This window comes from Gouania willdenowi, chromosome 9 (assembly GCF_900634775.1).
Source record: "Gouania willdenowi chromosome 9, fGouWil2.1, whole genome shotgun sequence".
NCBI lineage: Eukaryota > Metazoa > Chordata > Actinopteri > Blenniiformes > Gobiesocidae > Gouania > Gouania willdenowi.
The window spans coordinates 4,743,431-4,763,250 of NC_041052.1; the positions used below are offsets into that span (position 1 = coordinate 4,743,431).

The 19,820-nt window shown below is 35.7% G+C and overlaps 1 protein-coding gene across 1 annotated transcript; it reads right to left on the bottom strand.

Moving 5' to 3' along the window:
• On the bottom strand, positions 1–19,579 carry ostf1 (osteoclast stimulating factor 1). Its single transcript, XM_028458280.1, has 10 exons — positions 19,413–19,579; positions 8,143–8,189; positions 5,626–5,676; positions 5,313–5,376; positions 4,667–4,720; positions 4,471–4,578; positions 4,308–4,357; positions 3,100–3,178; positions 1,323–1,421; positions 1–494 (listed from the first exon to the last, which is right to left on the bottom strand). Exons 1-10 carry the CDS (start codon positions 19,444–19,446, stop codon positions 454–456), a joined length of 627 nt encoding a protein of 208 aa, XP_028314081.1. The 5' UTR covers positions 19,447–19,579; the 3' UTR covers positions 1–453.
• Positions 19,580–19,820: the final 241 nt, after the last annotated feature.

The window sequence follows — 19,820 nt, forward strand, 5'->3', positions numbered from 1 at the left end:
TGAATGACACCTTTAGTTTTAATGGAATCACCTCTCATTTACATACAATGGAAAACAATGAGTGCATTATTGTTGTCCAGTGGCAGCAAAAGCTCCCATAACGTGACTTTCCAGGTCCTTTTTTTGGTCAGGTTTAAGGTTCAGCTTATAAATATAATCTGCACCGGCACTTCAATTCTACTTTTAACAGGTTAAACAATCTTTATGTTTGGAATGTGGTTTTTTTTCTCCTCTTTCCACAACAACATACACTGTGCACTAACACACACCCCAGATCCAGATCAAATATTACAAACAGAACCACAGACAAACACTAACTGACACTAACGTTGGGGAAGCAAAGATCAGTGATTTTACACTTGAAATAAACTGTTCCTTTTTTTTTTAAACAGCTGCACCAAAACCCAATGGTGAGCATTAGAACAGCATCAGCAAGCTCAGTCCGAGTCCTCGTCATCCAAACTCTTCAGCATTGCTGAGTGTGCGAGAAATATCTGAAGAATAAGAAACAACTGCTCAGTGACACAGACAGATAAACATTCTATTTTATTTTAAAGTAATCTAATTAGTGAGTGTATTTTTCTGATATTTTGTATGTTTTTTGGAATCATTTTGTGAGATTTTTGTTGAGATTTGGAATATCTTTCAGTTATTTTATTGTATTTTGTCATTTTGTGCATTTCCGTTGTGTGTTTTGTGTATTTTTGTTGTCATTTTGTATATATTTCAGTTATTTATTTTTCCCATAAACATTTTATTATGGGCTTATTTCAAAGTGATACAATTTCAATTATACTTACAGATGTTTCATACAAATATAAAACATGTGATATACACAAATACTTTGTTTTATTTTTGCTGTTGGTTTTATGTGTTTTGAGTAGTTTTGTGTAATTTTATATATATATATATATATATATATAGAGTCATTAAAACCATTTTGAATATATTTGTTATTTTCATTTTGTAATTTTTTGTAGTCATTTTGAATATGTTTCTGCTATTTTGTTTGTTTTTGGAGCCATTCTCCTGTGTGTTAATTTAGTTGTGATTTGAATCTTTTTTAAATTTTGTTGTTCCTTTGTATATTTTATTGTACTTATGGATATTTTTGATGTCCTTTTGTGTATTTTGCTAGAACTTTTGGATGTTTGTCATTTTGTGCCTTTCCTTTAGGGCCGATGGCTGCATGAGGCGCATGTTTTGATCCACTGAACAGATGTGACTCATAAGTGCTGCTTTGAGATTGACTGTTTATTTAATGTTGTTCTACTTGGATTGTGTAAATGAGTACAGGCGCCCTCTAGGGGTTTTCTACTCACTATTTCCCAGCTTGCGTTTGAGGAGAGAAGCAGCCTGTGCGTTGGTGGCCATGTCCAGAGCCAGTTTTTTCTCATTGTTCCTGATGTCCGTCCTTGCATCTGAAAAACAGTTAACTCACATTTTTAAAACTCACAAATTGACCAAAGCAAGAAGAAGAAATAAAAGATAATTATTATCATACTGCTGCTAAGGAGTCAAAGACGTCCCAGAGAAGACTTGGTTACTGAGAGTTAAGAACTGTCTGTGCTGGACAAGGACCGGGACCTACATCACTCTCTACCGGGCCTGAACCAGACATATGTAACTGTTGGCCCAGCAGCCACATGTGGCTCTCAGTAGCGCAGGGCGATATGGCGTTTTTCTAATATCTCAATATTTTCCAGCTATATCACGATATACAATATATATCTCAATATTTTGCCCTTGCCTTGAGATGATGCTTTGATGCATACAATCAAACCACAATGGCATTACTCAATATATATAGTTGTTTTTTCTGTGATGTAATGGGGGTTTCTCCTAACTACTATAGCATAGTGTACCTGTTATTTTTATTTTTTTTTAAGAGGCAAACCCCATAGTAAATCTTAAAAACCATTAATTTAATCAACCACTAAACCATTATTTTACAATATTTCAGGTAAGTCAATTAAAGCCACATGCCAAATGTCACACAGGGACCTTTATTAACAGAGGTGTAGAGAACAATGTCATAATTTATAAAACAAATTATGTGCATTTGTGTAAATTTAAAAAAAAAAAAAAACTTCAGCTGACCATCATGCTGCACAGTTTTTTTCAATTATAACAATTACCTATCAATTATTTATTTATTATTACTGACAATTGTGAATTTGTCAGATACTTTTATCCTAAGTATTAAAATATAACTGTTACCACTACTAACACACGTACACACACATACGTGCTGTAATGATGGCCTTCTGAGGACTGTCCCTCAGAAGGCCATCATCATTTATTAAAAACTAGATATATCGCCCAGCCTTAGATCTCAGTCTAATTTATTGTAGCCCCGAGCCAAATCCCTCAAAATTTTGTAATTCAAGAAGTTGGAAGGAATATGAAACCCAACACTATACACAAAATAAATCCAAAAACAGAAAAATGCACAAAATTTCAACAAAAGAACAGAAAGTATTAAGAAAAATACACAAAAACTCCAAAAATACACAAAACGATTCATAAAACACAAAATGTCAACAAAAATACAAAAACTAAGAAAAAAATGCAAAAAAAGATTTCAAAAATACACTACAACAAAGACACACAACAAAACTCCAAAAAACCCTTTAAAAAACCCCCAAAATGACAGAAAAAAAACACAAAACAACAAATATACAGAAAATGACTCGAAAGCAAAAATTCACATCAGAAAATCTGAAAAATTACAAAAAATACACAAAATGACATAACCAGAACAAACAAATTATAACAAAAACACGTGAACCAAATGACAGACGCACAAAACAACACACAAAATGACTCCAAAGAAACAAAATATTTTTTCAAAATGAAAAAAATACATAAAACAATAAAATTACAGAAAATGAATAGAAAAACACACCAACAGAAAATAAATTAAAAAAAGACAGCAGAATCACAACAAGAATACACTAAATATCAAAACTAAATAATATTGTGGGTCGTCATCTTGTTTGGGGCATTTGTAGAAGAAATGACCTCTCTGCCTTTTTCTTGCACAGCGTGATTGTTAATGAAAAGGACAAAAGTCTACATTCTGTGATCACTACTCACTTTTGTTAAGCAACATTTCTACTATGTCTGAATATCCCTTCCAGGCAGCAGCATGAAGCGCAGTGTCCCCAAGTTTATTCTGAAATAAACATCAACAAACCAGTTAAACACTCATCAGCTTTACATACATTATTTTAGATTCTGGGTAAAATGTCAATCATTATGAGAGCGTCAATAAAAACTCAACTTATTTGCAGCATGTCATCTGTACGCTGAGAAGTGGTTTCTGTAATTTCCTGAATTAAAAATGGTCCTTTTTGCTTTATTTAGAGACTCATCACATGCTGACACATGACAAGAGCCACTGCACATGTGACTCCTACTTCTCCTGATTTGCTTGGAAATGCATATGTAGCAAAAAATAGTTACATTTTTACCATCTAGCAAAAAAATGACCTAAATCTGAAAATATGTCACCACTGTTGGTCTGCTACGGCTAAACTGAAAGACTAAAGTCTTTAATAAGTTTCGCCAAAAGACTGTTTCCAAATTTTTATGTGGGGAACTTCTATTAGGGGATTATTTTGAAAACGTATAAAGTTTGAGAGATCACAAGTTTAGCAACTTCAAAATACCAGACATGCATTAATGCAGGAATGAGCAACTGGCGGCCCAGGGGCCATATGTGGTCCTTGGCCTAATTTTGTGTGGCCCCCACATAAACATCCAAATTGACAAAAATAAACAAAGAAATCGACTACAAAAAACACAAAAATAACCAAATATACAAAATGATAACCGAAAAGCAAAAAAAATTACTCCAAAAACTTATAAATAAAATATAAAATTACTCCAAAAACATACAAAATGACTACAAAAAACATGCAAAATGAAATTAAAACGCAAATTAAAACATCCAAAATGAATTCAAAAAATACAAAATGACTCCAAAAAATCCCACAAAATGAATAAATGAAACACAAAATGACTGCAAAAAATGAATTCAATAAAACATACAAAATGAATTTTAAAAAAAATTCAAATGTCACCAAAAACATACAAAATTACAAAAAAATATACAAATGACCAAATTAAACAAAAAATGCAAAATTATAACAAAAACACACAAAACAACAGAAATACAGAAAAAACTTTTAGTTGTTTCCTGTATTAACACGCAGATTGATCATTATTCTAAATGTTGACATGAATGTTTATAATAAGAAATAAAGTTGTCCATCTCTGCATTCATGTATGAAACATCTCACCCGCTGGTTGAGCTCCACACTTGGCTGGCAAAGCAACAGTTCCACCACCTCTGTTATACAAACACACACAAAAGAAAAGCAGAGTATTTAAAACAATTATAAACTACTATTAGAAGCAGCCTGTTTTAATTTGATAATCTGTCGACTACAGACTTAATGTTACCTTTATGACCTCCGTGACATCCCCAGTAGAGGGCAGTGTTTCCCGCCTTATCCAGCCCGTTTATTCCAACCTTGCTCTCCAGACACTCCCTCAGCCAGCTCAGATTCCCTGTTCAAACACAGAGACAAAGCTCACAGCACGTGCACGAGCATTGGACACGTGCACACACAACAAACACAGCCCGATGTTTAAATACCTCGTTTGGCCGCTTCGTGCATTGGGTTGTCGATCGACTCGGCTCGTTCAGTCACTGAGAAAGAATCGCATTTACTGGTATTAGTTTTTCTTCAAAACATTGTTTTGATCTTAGTTAAAGTTACAAAAATTTTAACTTTTTCTAGGAATAGCATTGAAAGAGGATTTGAGTCGACAACTATTGTAGCTTTTTTTAATGTGTAAATTCTATTACTGAAGCACATTCTAGTGTTGATGTATTCAGTTTCTTTTGTGTTTGTAAGGAACCAAGGAACCTGTTTACACTTTAAGTTGGGAATTGTTTTATTTATTTATTCTTTTTTTTTGTTGTAATTTTTAGCGTTACTGTGAGAAATACCAGAAATTATCGATTTCTCAATTAATTGTTTCAATAATCGATGACTGATCAACTATCAAAATAGTTGTTAGTTGCATGCCTACACACAAAACTCCCAAAAAACATCAATGTGGAGTAAAATGTCATCTGCCTGACGCCTTATTTTGAAAATTGAATCTAAACAAAAGAGTCCAGACGATGCTAAAATATTTCCTCCCAACTATATTTCAACATTTTAAATTCCACATTTATTCCCATGGAAAGTTTACAACTTTTATTTTGAAGCCCTAATCATAAACATAAGACTCACCATAGTTACTGGGAATTAGTCCTGTCCTTCCTCTGCATGTCCCCTTCCACCAGTTACTGTCACTCTGCAAACCCCACACACACGCACACGCGCACACACACGCACACGCACACACACACACACACACACACAAACACACACATTTTTGACCTAATGCAAATAAGCTAAAGCTGCAGGTGAGCTAATGAAATGCAAAAGTTGAAAGGAGTGGGAGAATGAAATGTGACCACAGACGGACGAAGAAAATAAAGATTCATAAAAGTAGAGGAAGAGGAGGAAAAGAAAAAACAAGGATCTGTGGGATTTCTCTTACCGTGTCAGAAATGTACAAGATGTCTCCTTCTTCAAAATAAAGCTCGTCAGGCTGAAAAACACAGGCGACACTGGATTCATCTCAAAGTAGTAAATGACTGAGAAAAATGCTATATATGTCATTTTATTCATTATTTTCCCCTTTTATCATCATTGATTAAAAAAAAAATCATGATGGCTGATAGAGTTTAATAATTCAGAGACATTTATATACAATCTGTTTTAGCTTTTTTTTTTCTAAATAGAGAATTTGATCAAAATCACGTTGACTGTTTGATTCTGAATCACCTTTACAGAGTGAAACGATCCAATTCTGCAGACTATAATTATCTGATATTATTGATAAGTTACTTATTTGTGAGCAGGGTTGCAAATAGCCAAAAAAAAATTCTGGGTAATTTTTAAAGGAACTTAAGAATATCAAGATTATTGAAAAATCTAAACCTTTCATGGGAAGTATTTATTGGAATTAACTAGACAATAGGAGAATATTTTAAATAGCTTACTGTATCATCCAAACATAAATATTAGCATCCTTGCAAAAGAATCATATTAAAAAAAAAAAAATACAAGTAAATAAGTGTTGCAATAACAAAGGAATTTGGAAACTTTCTATGTGAAATAACGGGAAATTATGAATGATACTCATTTTTCTTATCAGATAATGACACAGAGTAGGCCTCATAGATCAACAAATCAAAGATAATTTGCTCGAATAAAAGATGTAAAAGCTCCAAAATGCAATATGAAACTTTATATTTCCAAGTAAGTTAATTTTTCTATTTTTTAAAATATATGTTAAGCTTTCATGTATTCAGACAACTTTTTTTTAAGAAATTTACTCTGATCTCCTGACGTGTTTCAACTGTCAACTGTCAGTCTTCCTCAGAGACATCTGCTGATCACTTTGATGTGTCCTTACGCAACAATAATTGGGACGAGGGGCGTGGGTAACCTGACAGAACTGTTAAGTTGGCCATGCCCAGAAAGAACTCGTCAAGACTCATCAAAGCAATCAGCAGACACCTCTGAGGAAGACTGACAGTTGAAATATGTAAGGAGATCTAAATAAAGTTCACACATTGGAAACATTATTTGTGAGCATCCTCGCGTTGGAGACATATCATGCTTTTAAATCCTTCCTTTTTAGATATAAATCATACAGTTGTGGTCTATATAAAGCGGAACTGCAATGCTTGGGTCTGAATTCCTCATTATTATAGCTCCACAGGCCCCTTTTCTACCCTTTTCTGATGTGCTTCTAAGAACAACTCGTTTTGGTGCGGTCTCTTTAAATGCAAATGAGACACTTCAGACCCCGCCCCTTCTCCAGGTTGCAGAGGTGATGACACTTGGTTCAACTCCACCCCGTTCGGCCATTTTTGTAGTTTGATAGAAGAGATACGCTTGTTTTGCGGCGCAGAAAATGTTTATTCACACGTTATTTACAAAATGTCAACAACAGAAGACTTGTCCATCCAGCTTTACATGTTCGAGCCAGAGTCGGACCCGGTGGAGCGAGATGAAAATGAAGATGATGAACCTGCAGAACCCTAACAAGTGAGCTAACACAAGCACCGAGCTAACGCTAGCGCCAAGCTAATGTCACAAAATGCATTTTAATACAGTCTTTTCGGAGACACAAACGGCAAAATGAAATGACTAATGAAAACTTTAGACTTAAATTAAATCACGTGGGCCATATCATCAAGGATCTAAAACGAGCACACAGCGCTAACATTTGAAGACGGTGCAACTGCTAATGCTAACAAAACAATGGCAGGGACGTCATATCATCACACTTTTTAGCGTTATTTACAGCTTACCGAAGTGCTCTGTTCGTCGTCTCCAAAGAAAGAAGGAATTGACCCCTCAATCAGACGAAGTCTCTCGGCAAATCCTTCTTTATACTGGTGGAGGTTGCTGAAGCAGTCATCCTTGAAGTGCTTCGCGCACACAAAAATGACCTTACCCACAGATGTGGGTACATTTCCGTGAAAAATAAAACTCAACCAGGCACTTTGAAAAGGTTCTGATGCTGAGAGACGGTGTAATGAAGCATGTGGGTTACTACATCCAACAACCCAACATTTTGACTTATCCTCTCGTAACTTCGGCATCCTTGAGCTTGTACTACAAAATAAAAGCTAGAAAAAAAAATGGCGGATTGCTCGAAGTGTTGGACCTGGAGTCTATGTCCTAATTTGGCAGTTCCGCTGCAAATACTGTGACGTTATTGTTCAAAAAACGTAATAGAGAATCGAAAAATCGAAACAGATTGAAAAATATGACCAAAACAGAATATAAAGATCAACGGAGCACCTGAAGAGACTAATTTGAACTTTTCTGTACTTCTAAACACTCTAAATATACAACAAAATGCATTTAAGGGCTAAAAAAGTGGATTTAGCATGATATGTCCCCTTTAAAACTTATCAATCATTTTTCACTCTGGCCATGATAATTGGGTAACGTTTAGTCAGTCAAACTTTGTCCCACAGCAAACAAAAGCACTTACTGTTCTGGGGTCAAAGGTGAACATCGCTCTGAACACCTTGACTTGCCCTGAAAAACAGAAACAAGACACACATGGCTATTATTATTAGATCAGAAGCATGTAGAACAGAGTTAAATAAAAATGTGCATGTTCTTAATCTAACATGAGTTCATACACATGCATCACATTCTGTTTCACTCATGTAATCCATAGGCGTGGGTTTAATAGTGTGAATAACTCACGTGTCTCACATTAATGATGTGATTAATAAACACTGACGAGTGTGGGAGAACGTCATGTAGTAGTAGTTATGACCTGCTGCCTTTAGCTGTGCTTGTGGAATGCTACCAGGGTGGTTGTTGTGTTGCCTTTAGCTAACAGCGTAGCGAACACTGAGGCCTACAGATCACCAACTCTCATGGGTGGAACCACAGCTCTGTTTAGCATTAACATTACTAGTTAGCTTAGCACGTTTTTGCATGCCTCAAAACAGAATGTTTAAAAACACACTTTCCTGCATAACCTGGTGGATTAAAGAAGCCTAGTTGTTGTAGCATTTTGTGCCTAAATCAGTGGTTTCCAACCATTTTTTGGATCGTGACCCCATTTCAATATCACAAATTTCTGGCAACCCCAAAAAAACTTATTTTTTCTGCAATTATTTTTTGATCATGAGTAGCTGAGATATTTTTATACTGTGTTTTATTTGATTTAGATTTGAGAAAGTTAAAGTATACAATACAGTTGTTAAAGATTGTGTTGTGTTTTGTTTTAAAAATAACTTGTTACTCTGTTATTTTGTGTATTTCTAGTCATCTTGAGCCACTTTCGGTTCATTTTGTGCATTTCTGTTCACATTAAATATATTTGTGTTATTTTTGTTGTCTGTGTTTTTTTTACTTGTTCGTGTATGCTTCTTTAAATCATTTTGTGTATTTTTGTTGTCAATTCATACATTACGGTTATTTTTGCGTCTTTAGTCGCTTTGTGAAACTTTTGGCTAATTTTGTGCATTTCTGTTCACAATTTAAATTTCTTTTGTGTTATTTATGTGAATGTTTGATATTCTTTACGCATTTTTCTGTAATTTTATGTTTTTTTTAGTCAAGTAGTGTATTTTTGTTGCCATTATGTACATTTCTCTGTTACTTTTGTGTTTGTTTCTTTTAATCAGTTGTTCGTTTACTTTGGGGGCCACACAAAATTAAACCGTGGGCCGAGGTTGAAAAACACTGGCCTGAATAATGGCGCGGTTGTGACATCCCCGCTCCTCCATCGTTGCTTGGAGCTTGTGTTTAGTTAACACAAGACTTGAGTGTCAGAATGACAGGGGGGGGTGGGGGGTGGGGATATATAGCTGCTGCACAAGTCCAGCTCTGTTCATTGGCTCAGCAAGCTGGGTCATGCAGCGCTCAGACACATTAGATCATGTCCTGACTCCATTCATTTTAAACCCTCAGACACACATGGGAGATTGTAGGAAAAAATAATATTTAATTATGTTAAAAACCAATCAAGTACCGTAAAACTTATGGACAGTGAACTAATGTTGGTGAGATTGAGATTTTCCTCCCCTTTTTTTAACACTAGGCATAGTATTGGATAATAAATGTGTTAAAATGATTCTTCTAATTATGCGATTAATAACAAGACCACGCAAGATCTCACCCTGTGGGGTCAAAATTATCACAAGAACGGTGAGCAAAAATCCCAGAACCACAAAGGGGGACCTAGTGAATGACCTGCAGAGAGCTGGGACCAAAGGCTACCATCAGTAACACACTACGCCGCCAGGGACACAAATCCTGCAGTGTTTTAAGCAGACGTGTGCCCCTGCTTAAGCCAGTACATGTCAGGGCTCATCTGAAGTTTGCTAGAGAGCATGTGGATGATCCAGAAGAGGATTGGGTGAATGTCATATGGTCAGATGAAACCAAAATAGAACTTTTTGGTAAAAACTCAACTTGTGTTTGGAGGAGAAAGAACACCACACCTACTGTAAAGCATGGGGGTGGTAACATCATGCTTTGGGGCTGTTTCTCTGCAAAGGGACCAGGACGACTGATCCGTGAAAAGGAAAGAATGAATGGGGCCATATATTGTGAGATTTTGAGTGAAAACCTCCTTCCATCAGCAAGGGCATTGAAGATGAAACATGGCTGGGTCTTTCAGCATGACAATGATCCCAAACACACCGCCCGGGCAACAGGAGGAGTGGCTTCGTAAGAAGCATTTCAAGGTCCTGGAGTGGCCTAGCCAGTCTCCAGATCTTAACCCCATAGAAAATCTTTGGAGGGAGTTGAGAGTCCATGTTGCCCAGCGACAGCCCCAAAACATCACTGTGCTAGAGGAGATCTGCATGGAGGAATGGGCTAAAATACCAGTAACAGTGTGTGAAAACCTTGTGAAGACTTACAGAAAACATTTGACCTCTGTCATTGCCAACAAAGGGTACATTACAAAGTATTGAGATGAACTTTTGTTATTGACCAAATACTTATTTTCCACCATAATTTGCAAATAATATCATTAAAAATCCTACAATGTGATTTTCGGTATTTTTTTTCTCATTTTGTCTCTCATAGTTGAAGTATACTATGATGATTTTTTTTAAGTGGGAGAACTTGCACAATTGGTGGCTGACTAAATACTTTTTTTGCCCCACTGTATCTATAAAGCTAATGAAATCAATTATATTACTGTGCATATTTTTTATAAATCTTTAAAACGTAAATACTATACAACATTTTGTAATGTCAGAGAAGTATGCAAAACATGCTTTTCTTATATATTGGCAACAAGCGAAGCTACATTTTTTTTTTTTAACTTTCACTGAACTAAAACAAACTGGTTGTTAAACTTTCTCTTGATTGATTTTATTGCCTTTATCTTTAATATTATGGGAGAAATGAGGAAGCCCAAATATGTAAATTTTACCGCTTCCACTCGCTAAATAAGAATAATAATTATTATAATAAATGTCTGATCTTGTGAGCTTGTTTTGGTGCCAATCATTTGAGCTTAACAGCAAAAAAAACTGTAAAAATGGAAATAATTTGTTGGGTTTTTTTTAATCAATAGTGACACTCCTAAGTTCAACCAGTCAAAGTAATCCTTAGTCCCTTTAGAGAGCCAAAATGCAACGAAAATTTTGACCTAACAATGCAGATAATCACAATTATTTTGATAACTTTTTCTCTTGCCAGGCACATGTAACGTTAGTACAACAGAACGAGTAGAGCATATTTAATTAAATTGTATAATTTAAGCCGTATTTCCCATGTGTAACCATCTTTACAATCCATTGCTTTAATGTTTGTTGGGCTGATTGCTGTGAAAGGAATGAAATTCCTATGGTGCTTTGTTCCTTAGGCAGGAATTTTCGGAGCTGAAACATGAGGGAAAAATCCTCTACATGTCTGATCTTGTTTAATCTGAGTGCACTGCTCAAAGCAGTAAAATAAAGTCTGTTAAAAAAGACCAGTAATATTCAGTCAGTCTGCAAAGGAATTCACAATACATACCCAATGTAGCACAGACACCTAATGAGGGCAGTGAATCATGTTATATCACAGTCATGATTACAAATAGACGCCAACTATGTCAGGGTAACAGCGGCTGCGCCCCCGTAGCCGTCTGTGTTAACAGCCAATGTCCCCCCCCTCCACGTATCATTTCCCACTGTTTGGGTGACACTGACGTACTTTTCACTGTTTCTGTCGCAACACATGAGTGTGCGCAATCTGCGTGAGCTAAAAACACTTTTATGAATGATTTTCATTACACTCCCTGTTTCAGACATTATGTTCTTGATGTATTGGCCATTAACTTTGTATTAGCCCTAGGGATGTAAAGATGTAAAAATCCATGCAAATAAGGGAGATTAATATCAATACAGCACAGTATGTGCTTGGATACTCTGCTTAAAAAATAGAGGGTGCTTTGACTGTTTTAGTACTGCTTGTTTTGGCTGAACAAAGAACAGCGGGCCAAAAAAAGAACACTCGACCCGGCACGAACCCGTCTGACCCGAATGAAGCCGGTGGGTGTCTCTTTAAGCCAGAACCTGTTTCAACCAGACACTATTCACATCTGTGTACACGCATTTAGAGGCGAGTCAGCATTTATTTGTGCGTCTTTCTCATGGTAATCTAAACACATCACCTGATTTATAGCACAAAGTCCGAAACCGAGCCCGTGGTATAACGATCAAAATTAAGCCCGAACCGTCAACACGTCACCAACAACAACTACACTACGGTCCTATTAAATCTATGTTAACGGAATCACGGAAACGACCAAATGAAAATGAAATCTACCGTTGAACGCAGAAATGGACAGAATCGGGTTGAAACGGCGTCACCGTGAGGAAAATTTTTTTTTAATGGGGAATTGTTTCGAGATCACTCATTAGGTGCACCGCCCTCCCTCCCTCCCTCCCATCCTGGCCGCTTCAAACACCGTCTAAACCACCCAAAACACCGTTTAAACTGCCAAAAAACTACGCAAATCATCACTGACTCCTAAATCAGAGCCGACCAGTGCCTGCTTAACTTTAATGTGTCTGTAAAGCTGTTTCTCATGTAGCGCTGCAGCGCTCCATGAAAACATGATCAGCTTTAATCAGCTTCACCTGCTGAGAGTGTTTGATCCACATCTCATCAAAGCTACAGATGATCTGTGGATAAAGTTGTTCTGCTGTTGTGGACGAGACCAACGATGTCAGGGATTGTAGAGTCTGAAACATCGTAGATTAATGATAACTTCTGATACTTTAAAATATTCTGTCCTCTAGCGGTGAAATAACTGATCCATACTTGCATCCATTTGTTTTTGTTTAATCATTAAATTAAAATGTCATTTAAATTAGGTTAATTTAAGTTAAGTTGAAAACTTAATCAATAAACCTGATCAGATTCAGTAAACCATTGATCCCAGAGGAGGAATTGGATGACATTAATGCTGCTCTCATACATCTTTATATGGCATGAATAATTAAAAAGGAGCAGGCAGAATAATCCATGTCACTACAACTTATATCTACCTTCTAACTGTATCTTTCTTTTTTTTTTTACATACATTTGTTTAATTATGGGTTTTTTTTAATGTATTAGTATTTATTTTGTTATCTCACATGAGTTAAAAACTAATATTTTCTGAAAAAACTAATTAATGTTTTTTTAAAAAATTAATAGGGATGTCACAATTCACTCAACTCCCGATACTGGGTCGATACGATTCTCTCACGATTTATTTTACAAAATGGGACTGTAGACAAATGATGATTGAAAAATATTCCTTTATTAAAATACTGTACTATTTTCCTTTTATTTTTCATTGTCAAAAGAAACCCTTGATAAACTATTCAAAACAATGCAATTTAACCTGCCTTAACAATTTGACTTAAAAAAAAAAAAAAAAACCTGGTTCTATAGTAAACAATGCAAAACTGCATAATAGTTATTTTTCTTTTTAAAAGTGCAACCGAAAATGTATTTTGTGCCTTAACAATTGGACTTACAAAAAAGTCATTTCACTGTATTTACGTCAGATATTTGTTTGGACCAGCAGAAGGCGCTGGTAACCCAGTGGTCGGTTGGCATGCAGCTATTCTAGCAGTGAAGAAGAGATGCTATGCACTAGCAGACAGAGCTAATAGAAAAACGTGACTTTTACAGATATTCACCTAATATTACAGATATTCTTTCGGTGCGAAAGGGGTAAGGAATCATTTATGAACATGTTTAAGAGTAGAAGGCGGCCAGAAAGAAAGTAGTAGCAGATTCCTCCCGCTGCCTCAGCATTTGGTCAAGGATAAATATATAGCGCCCTCTGCTGTTTAACAAAAGTACTGCGATTCAATTTTCACAGTATCGATGTGAACCGTGATACCTATGAATCGATTTGTAACTGCCTTACGATTAATCGTTACATCCCTAAAAATTGGTGTGAAAAAAATAAATAAATAAAATGGAATTTGGAAAAAAAAAAACGCTAATGCATTTAAATGTATAAACTATTTTCAAAAATCATCAATCTGTCAGAAAAATTGTAATTAGGTATTTTTGTCAAAATCGTGCAGCCCTAGTTGTGTGTATCCTTACACGGCTAATTAGCTCTACTGAACACTGCCGTGGACAATAACTAACTTTTTTTTATAAAACACAAAGAGTCGTGTAGCCCTCATAAATAAATCTAATCTTCCTTAAAAATTCAAAGCAGTTTTAGCTACAAGTTCTAAAACATTATGAACTAGGATGTTCCCTCTGTGTGAGATAAAACAGAGAGTGACTTTTTAAAAAGAGAAAGTTACTAAAACAAAACTGGCCTTAAGTTAAATTAAAAGTAGAGTTCGACCGATATGGGATTTTCTTTTTTCAAACATCTGTTTATTGAAATTTACATCACATCAACATTTCTTACACAAATATGCATGTTTCTTTTTTGTTCTCTTTTTTAACAATAAAAAGTACAAAGTATACCCCCCTCCCCCCAATGAAAAAAAAAAAAAAAAAAAAAAAAAAAAATAAAAATAATAGAAGAAAATACAATAAAAAATTTGAATCACTGTCATTTACAATTTGGATTTTTCAAAATAGTCGATAAAGGGTTGCCATATCTCCTGAAATTTTGATATGTTACCTCTGACTGAGAATTTGATCTTTTCTAATTGTAACAGATTCATCACCTCCCTAAGTAGCGCTGGATGTGCTGGTGGGTTTTTCTGCTTCCAATTTAGTAATATCATCCTTCGGGCTAACAGCGTCACATAGCGTATCACATTGTATTGGTTCTTTGATAAAATTGTTGTTGTAGCTTTAACCCCAAATACAGCCAACACTGGGTCTGGCTCGAGTCGAATATTAAGAACGCTAGATAAAGTTTTAAAAACATTAACCCAGTAGTTACAAAGTCTCGGGCAGTTCCAGAACATATGTGCCAAGGAAGCTGGGGCCTGTCCACATCTGTCACACAGAGGATCGACTGTAGGGAACATCTTTGACAGTCGTAGCTTAGATAAGTGTAGTCTGTGTAGAATTTTGAACTGTATCAGTCCATGTCTGGCACATACAGAAGAAGAGTGGACAAATTCTTGTGCTCTTTTCCATTGATTCTCTGTGATTTCCACTCCCAGATCCTCCATCCAAGCCTCTCTTAGGTGGTCTAGTGTTGTTGTGCAGTCCATTTGTGTTAAATTATCGTGAATCTTAGAGATCGCCTTTTTAGTCTGTGGTTCAGGCAATAACAGTGAGTCCATTGGAGAAACCAAAGGTTTGTTTGGGAAGGATGGAAATGTCTTTTTAATAAAATTTCGGATTTGTAAATACCTAAAGTGGTCTGTGTTGGGGATATTAAATTTCTCTTTTATTTGCTGGAATGAGGCAAAAATGTTGTCGATATATAAGTCATTGATTGTCCGAAGACCCTGTAAATACCATTTGTGAAACGATTTATCGGAAAGTGAGGGGGGGAATGAATGATTATTTATTATTGGCATTAGTGGCGAACATTTCTGCCAGCCAAAGTGCTTCCGGATTTGGGACCAAATTTTTATAGAGTGTGAAATAATTGGGTTTTTCATCTTTATTTTTGGCGTTGGCAGAGTAGAAAAAAGTACTGCTGCTAAAGAGGAAGGGGAGTCATTTAGATTTTCCATCTTAGCCCATTCAGCCCCCTCTGTGTGGAACCAAAAAGACATAGAGCGAATGTTACCAGACCAGTAATAGAGGCGAAAGCACGGCAATCCCATACCCCCAAATGTTTTAGGTCTCTGTAGAAATGTTTTTTTAATTCTTGGAGGTTTCTTATTCCAGATAAATTTAGATATGGCTGCATCTAATTTGTCAAAAAATGATTTGTTAATAAAAATAGGGATACACTGAAAGAGAAATAAATATCTTGGTAAAATAGTCATTCTCACAATATTAATTCGACCCGCAAGGGAGATTGGAAGATTAGCCCACTTGTCAAAGTTACATATTGTATGGTCATACAGCTTCAAAAAATTATGTTTAAATAGGTCAGGATGATTTTCAGTAATATTTATCCCTAGATATTTAAATCGGTCTGATATTTTAAATGGCAGGGAGTTGAGAGTATGTATGTTCTGTTTGGCTTTTGAGTTAATTGGGAACAGTGTACTCTTTGAGAAGTTGATCTTGTATCCGGATATTGTGCCAAAGTTTTCCAAAATTGACAATATACCAGGCATCGATTTCGCAGGGTTAGAGATGAACAAGAGTAAATCGTCTGCGTATAAGGCTACTTTGTGCTCCGATCCTGCTCTCTCAATACCTTTATAATCTTTCTCTGTACGTAGAGAGATAGCGAGGGGTTCAATGGCAAGTGCAAATAGCAGTGGTGAAAGGGGACACCCCTGCCTTGTAGAGCGACCAAGTGGAAAGTAGTTTGAATTGATATTATTCGTTTTTACGGAAGCCTGAGGCTGAGCATACAATAATTTAACTAGGGAGATGAATTTTGAGCCAATTCCAAACTTAGACAGGGTTGAGAAGAGGTAATCCCATTGAACCCTGTCGATATGGGATTTTCAAAGGCCGATGCAGATAACGATTTAAAAAAAAAAATTCAGCCGACGGCCGATATTTAAAGCCAGTTTTGGAAGCCAATATTTGAGGCCGATTTACTCTTTTTTTTAAAGCACATTGTTTATGAAAGACAATTGACATAAATGCGGGGTCCTTCCGTCAGTCAAGCGGTGGCTGCAGCTGCCCACAAGAGTGCCTGATCAAATATCCTTATCCTATTAAGGATATAATAGGATAAGGATATTTGATCAGGCATCGTTATATTATATCCTTATCCTATTAAGGATATAATAGGATAAGGATATTTGATCAGGCATTGTTATATTATATCCTTATCCTATTAAAGATATAATAGGATAAGGATATTTGATCAGGCATTGTTATATTATATCCTTATCCTATTATATCGGCTTTTTATTTGTAAGCCTATTGGCTTCTTCTCCCATGCACATGCTATTACTATTATTACTTCTTTTTTTGTTGTATATTCATACATCCGAATGGATGTTTTTTTTAAACTTTCTTTCTTTTTTCCTTTAATGGCTACTCTAAAGTGCTAAATAAATCTAAAAAATAAAAATATATTAAAAAAATCAGCCAATAGCTGATCTTGAAAAAAGTCCATATATCAGCCCGATATATTTTTGTTATTTGTACAAATGTAACTCTTTAACATTTTATCTGGACAGCCTTCACATATCCACGTCATGGACTTTTCACTCAGGGGCCAAACACGATGTAGATTTATTGCTATTTTAGATAAGAAAGAGTAATTTCTGCATTTTTATGCCCTCGTTTGACCTTCCACGTATAACTGATATACACACTAAGTAAGGCTGGCTATTATCTTTAAAATGTTATAATTTTACAATTTTGTGGAATTGTTTGTAAGAAATTGCAGGATTTCAGAAGACCTGAGCGTTCTTTCGACTGCTATTAGATTACAATTAGAAATGTCTGCAGTTGTGGGATTAAAACACAAGAAAATAGGAAACCTCTTCAAATACTGTGGAGTTTCATGGAATTTGAAAGGACTGAGAAATCTACAACTTCATTATTTGATTAATGTTTTCACTTTCTCCTGCAGGACCGTATGGATTCTCTAAAGGATTTGGCCCTTGCAGGGTTTGACACATTTGGTGTGACCCCCCCCCAAAAAATGTCTATCGATCCAAAGTAATCAATACATAAGTATCACAAACTACACTTTAATAGCAACAAAACAAAATGCTTTTTGGATGCTTTTAAATATCAATTGTAATGCTGTAAGCCAAAGATGGATAAGTTTTGGACAAAAATATGACTGTCTGATTCGAGGGGCACATTATCAACTTTCATATCAGCATTTCAAAAAAATAAATAAAAAGACTAACCTGAGCGTTAATACAGAAAAGAACAACGGGCTATTGCAAATTTGTTGTTGTTTTGTATATTTTTCAGGTATTTTCCTTTATATTGAAATTTGTTTTGTGGATTTTTCCTTAATTTTGTATGTTTTCTGGAGTCATTTTGCATGTTTTTATTGGTTTGTATATTTTTCTGATATTTTTGTAGTCGTTTTGTTCAACCTTTCTATGTTTTTATGTTAGTTTTTTGGGGGTCTTTTATGTATTTTTGCATGTTTTTGAAGTAATTGTGTATATTTTGGTTATTGTTTTGTTGTTGTTGTTGTGTGTATTTTTGTCATTGTTCATGTTTATTACCAGTTGCCCATGTCTGCTGTAAGAATCACAGCACTTTTTGTGCACAATGTAAATGGCAGTGGTGGTGTAACGCTTAAGGAAGCAGGTTTGTAATCGGAGGGTCATTGGTTTGAATCCAACATGGGCCATCACTGTGGGATGTTGAGCAAGTCCCTGAACCCGAACTCAGTGTTTTTACTGGAATATAAATGTGGCCCGGTCGCCTGAAATGTCTAGTAATTGCTCAATTTAATTACTAAACATAAATACATTTAATATTTTAAAAAAGTGCTTTTTTTAAAATTAAAACACACAATGTTTAACAACTGTATTCTTTCTCAAATATAAATACAGTTTAAATAAAATTCAGTATAAAGAAAAGAAAATGCTATGAATTTGATGCACAGTATAACAAAGGTGATTAAAAACTGATTTTAGAAAAATAAAGTTTTTGGGGTCACTAGAAACTTGTGATATACTGTAAAAATAGGGTCTCGATCCAAAACAGTTTGGGAACCTCAGCCCTATACTGTACAGCTCGTGTTGGACGTCACTTTGGATAAAATTAAATTGTAACTTTGTAGTTTTGTTCAAAGTTAAACCAAGAAAAACCTTTTTTTTCCTGATTCACCTGCATCATGAAGAAGATATTCTTCACTGACATATTTAATATGAAATCTAACAAAAGCAGTGATTAGGAAACACATATTTCCTGATGTGAGAGTGACCAGAGTGCATAGAGGAAGTCACTCCTCATACATATTATATTTATACACACACTGATCAACACTGCTTGACCGGAAGTCAGTGCAGAGCTCCTGATGATGATGATGATGATGGGAATAAGGAAGTCACTGCAGCGCGAGGGCGATTCCCTCACAAACACCTAAGTCCTAACACAGACACTAACAGACACATACAGTGACTACAGCAGAGATTACTGACGGTTAACAGCGGCTGGTCACGTGTTACAGACAGAAGCTGCTAGCGCGCTCTGCTACGCTCACTGACTAAAACTGTGCTAAACTCGGTTTAAAGTGCTAAACCAGTGCACACTTACCTGGTTTGGCAGGTTTAGGAGGAGGCTTCGACATTTCTGATGTTCTCAGATGAACCGAGAAGAACCAAGAGACGTCGTCCGTCCAACACTAGCGACACGTCGCTGGAGTCAAAAGCACTTTGCTGCTTCGCTGCCAATAAGGAAGTTTACATACCTAGGCGGAAAAGTGGCTGTGCGCATGCGCACATTTTAGCATAGAAACAGTGTGGAAAAGCGGCTTAAAACAGGGGCGTGTCTAACCTTTTTTAGTTCAGGGGCCAAATACGGACCAGTTTGATCTGAAGTGGGGGCAAAATAAGAAATGTTAACATTATTGTGTTTTAGTTTTTAATATCAGTCCCTGCAGGGTCTAATTGTTTAAAACAGCTTTGATTTTGTAACCAATATTTGTGGAATTATTTGTGAGAA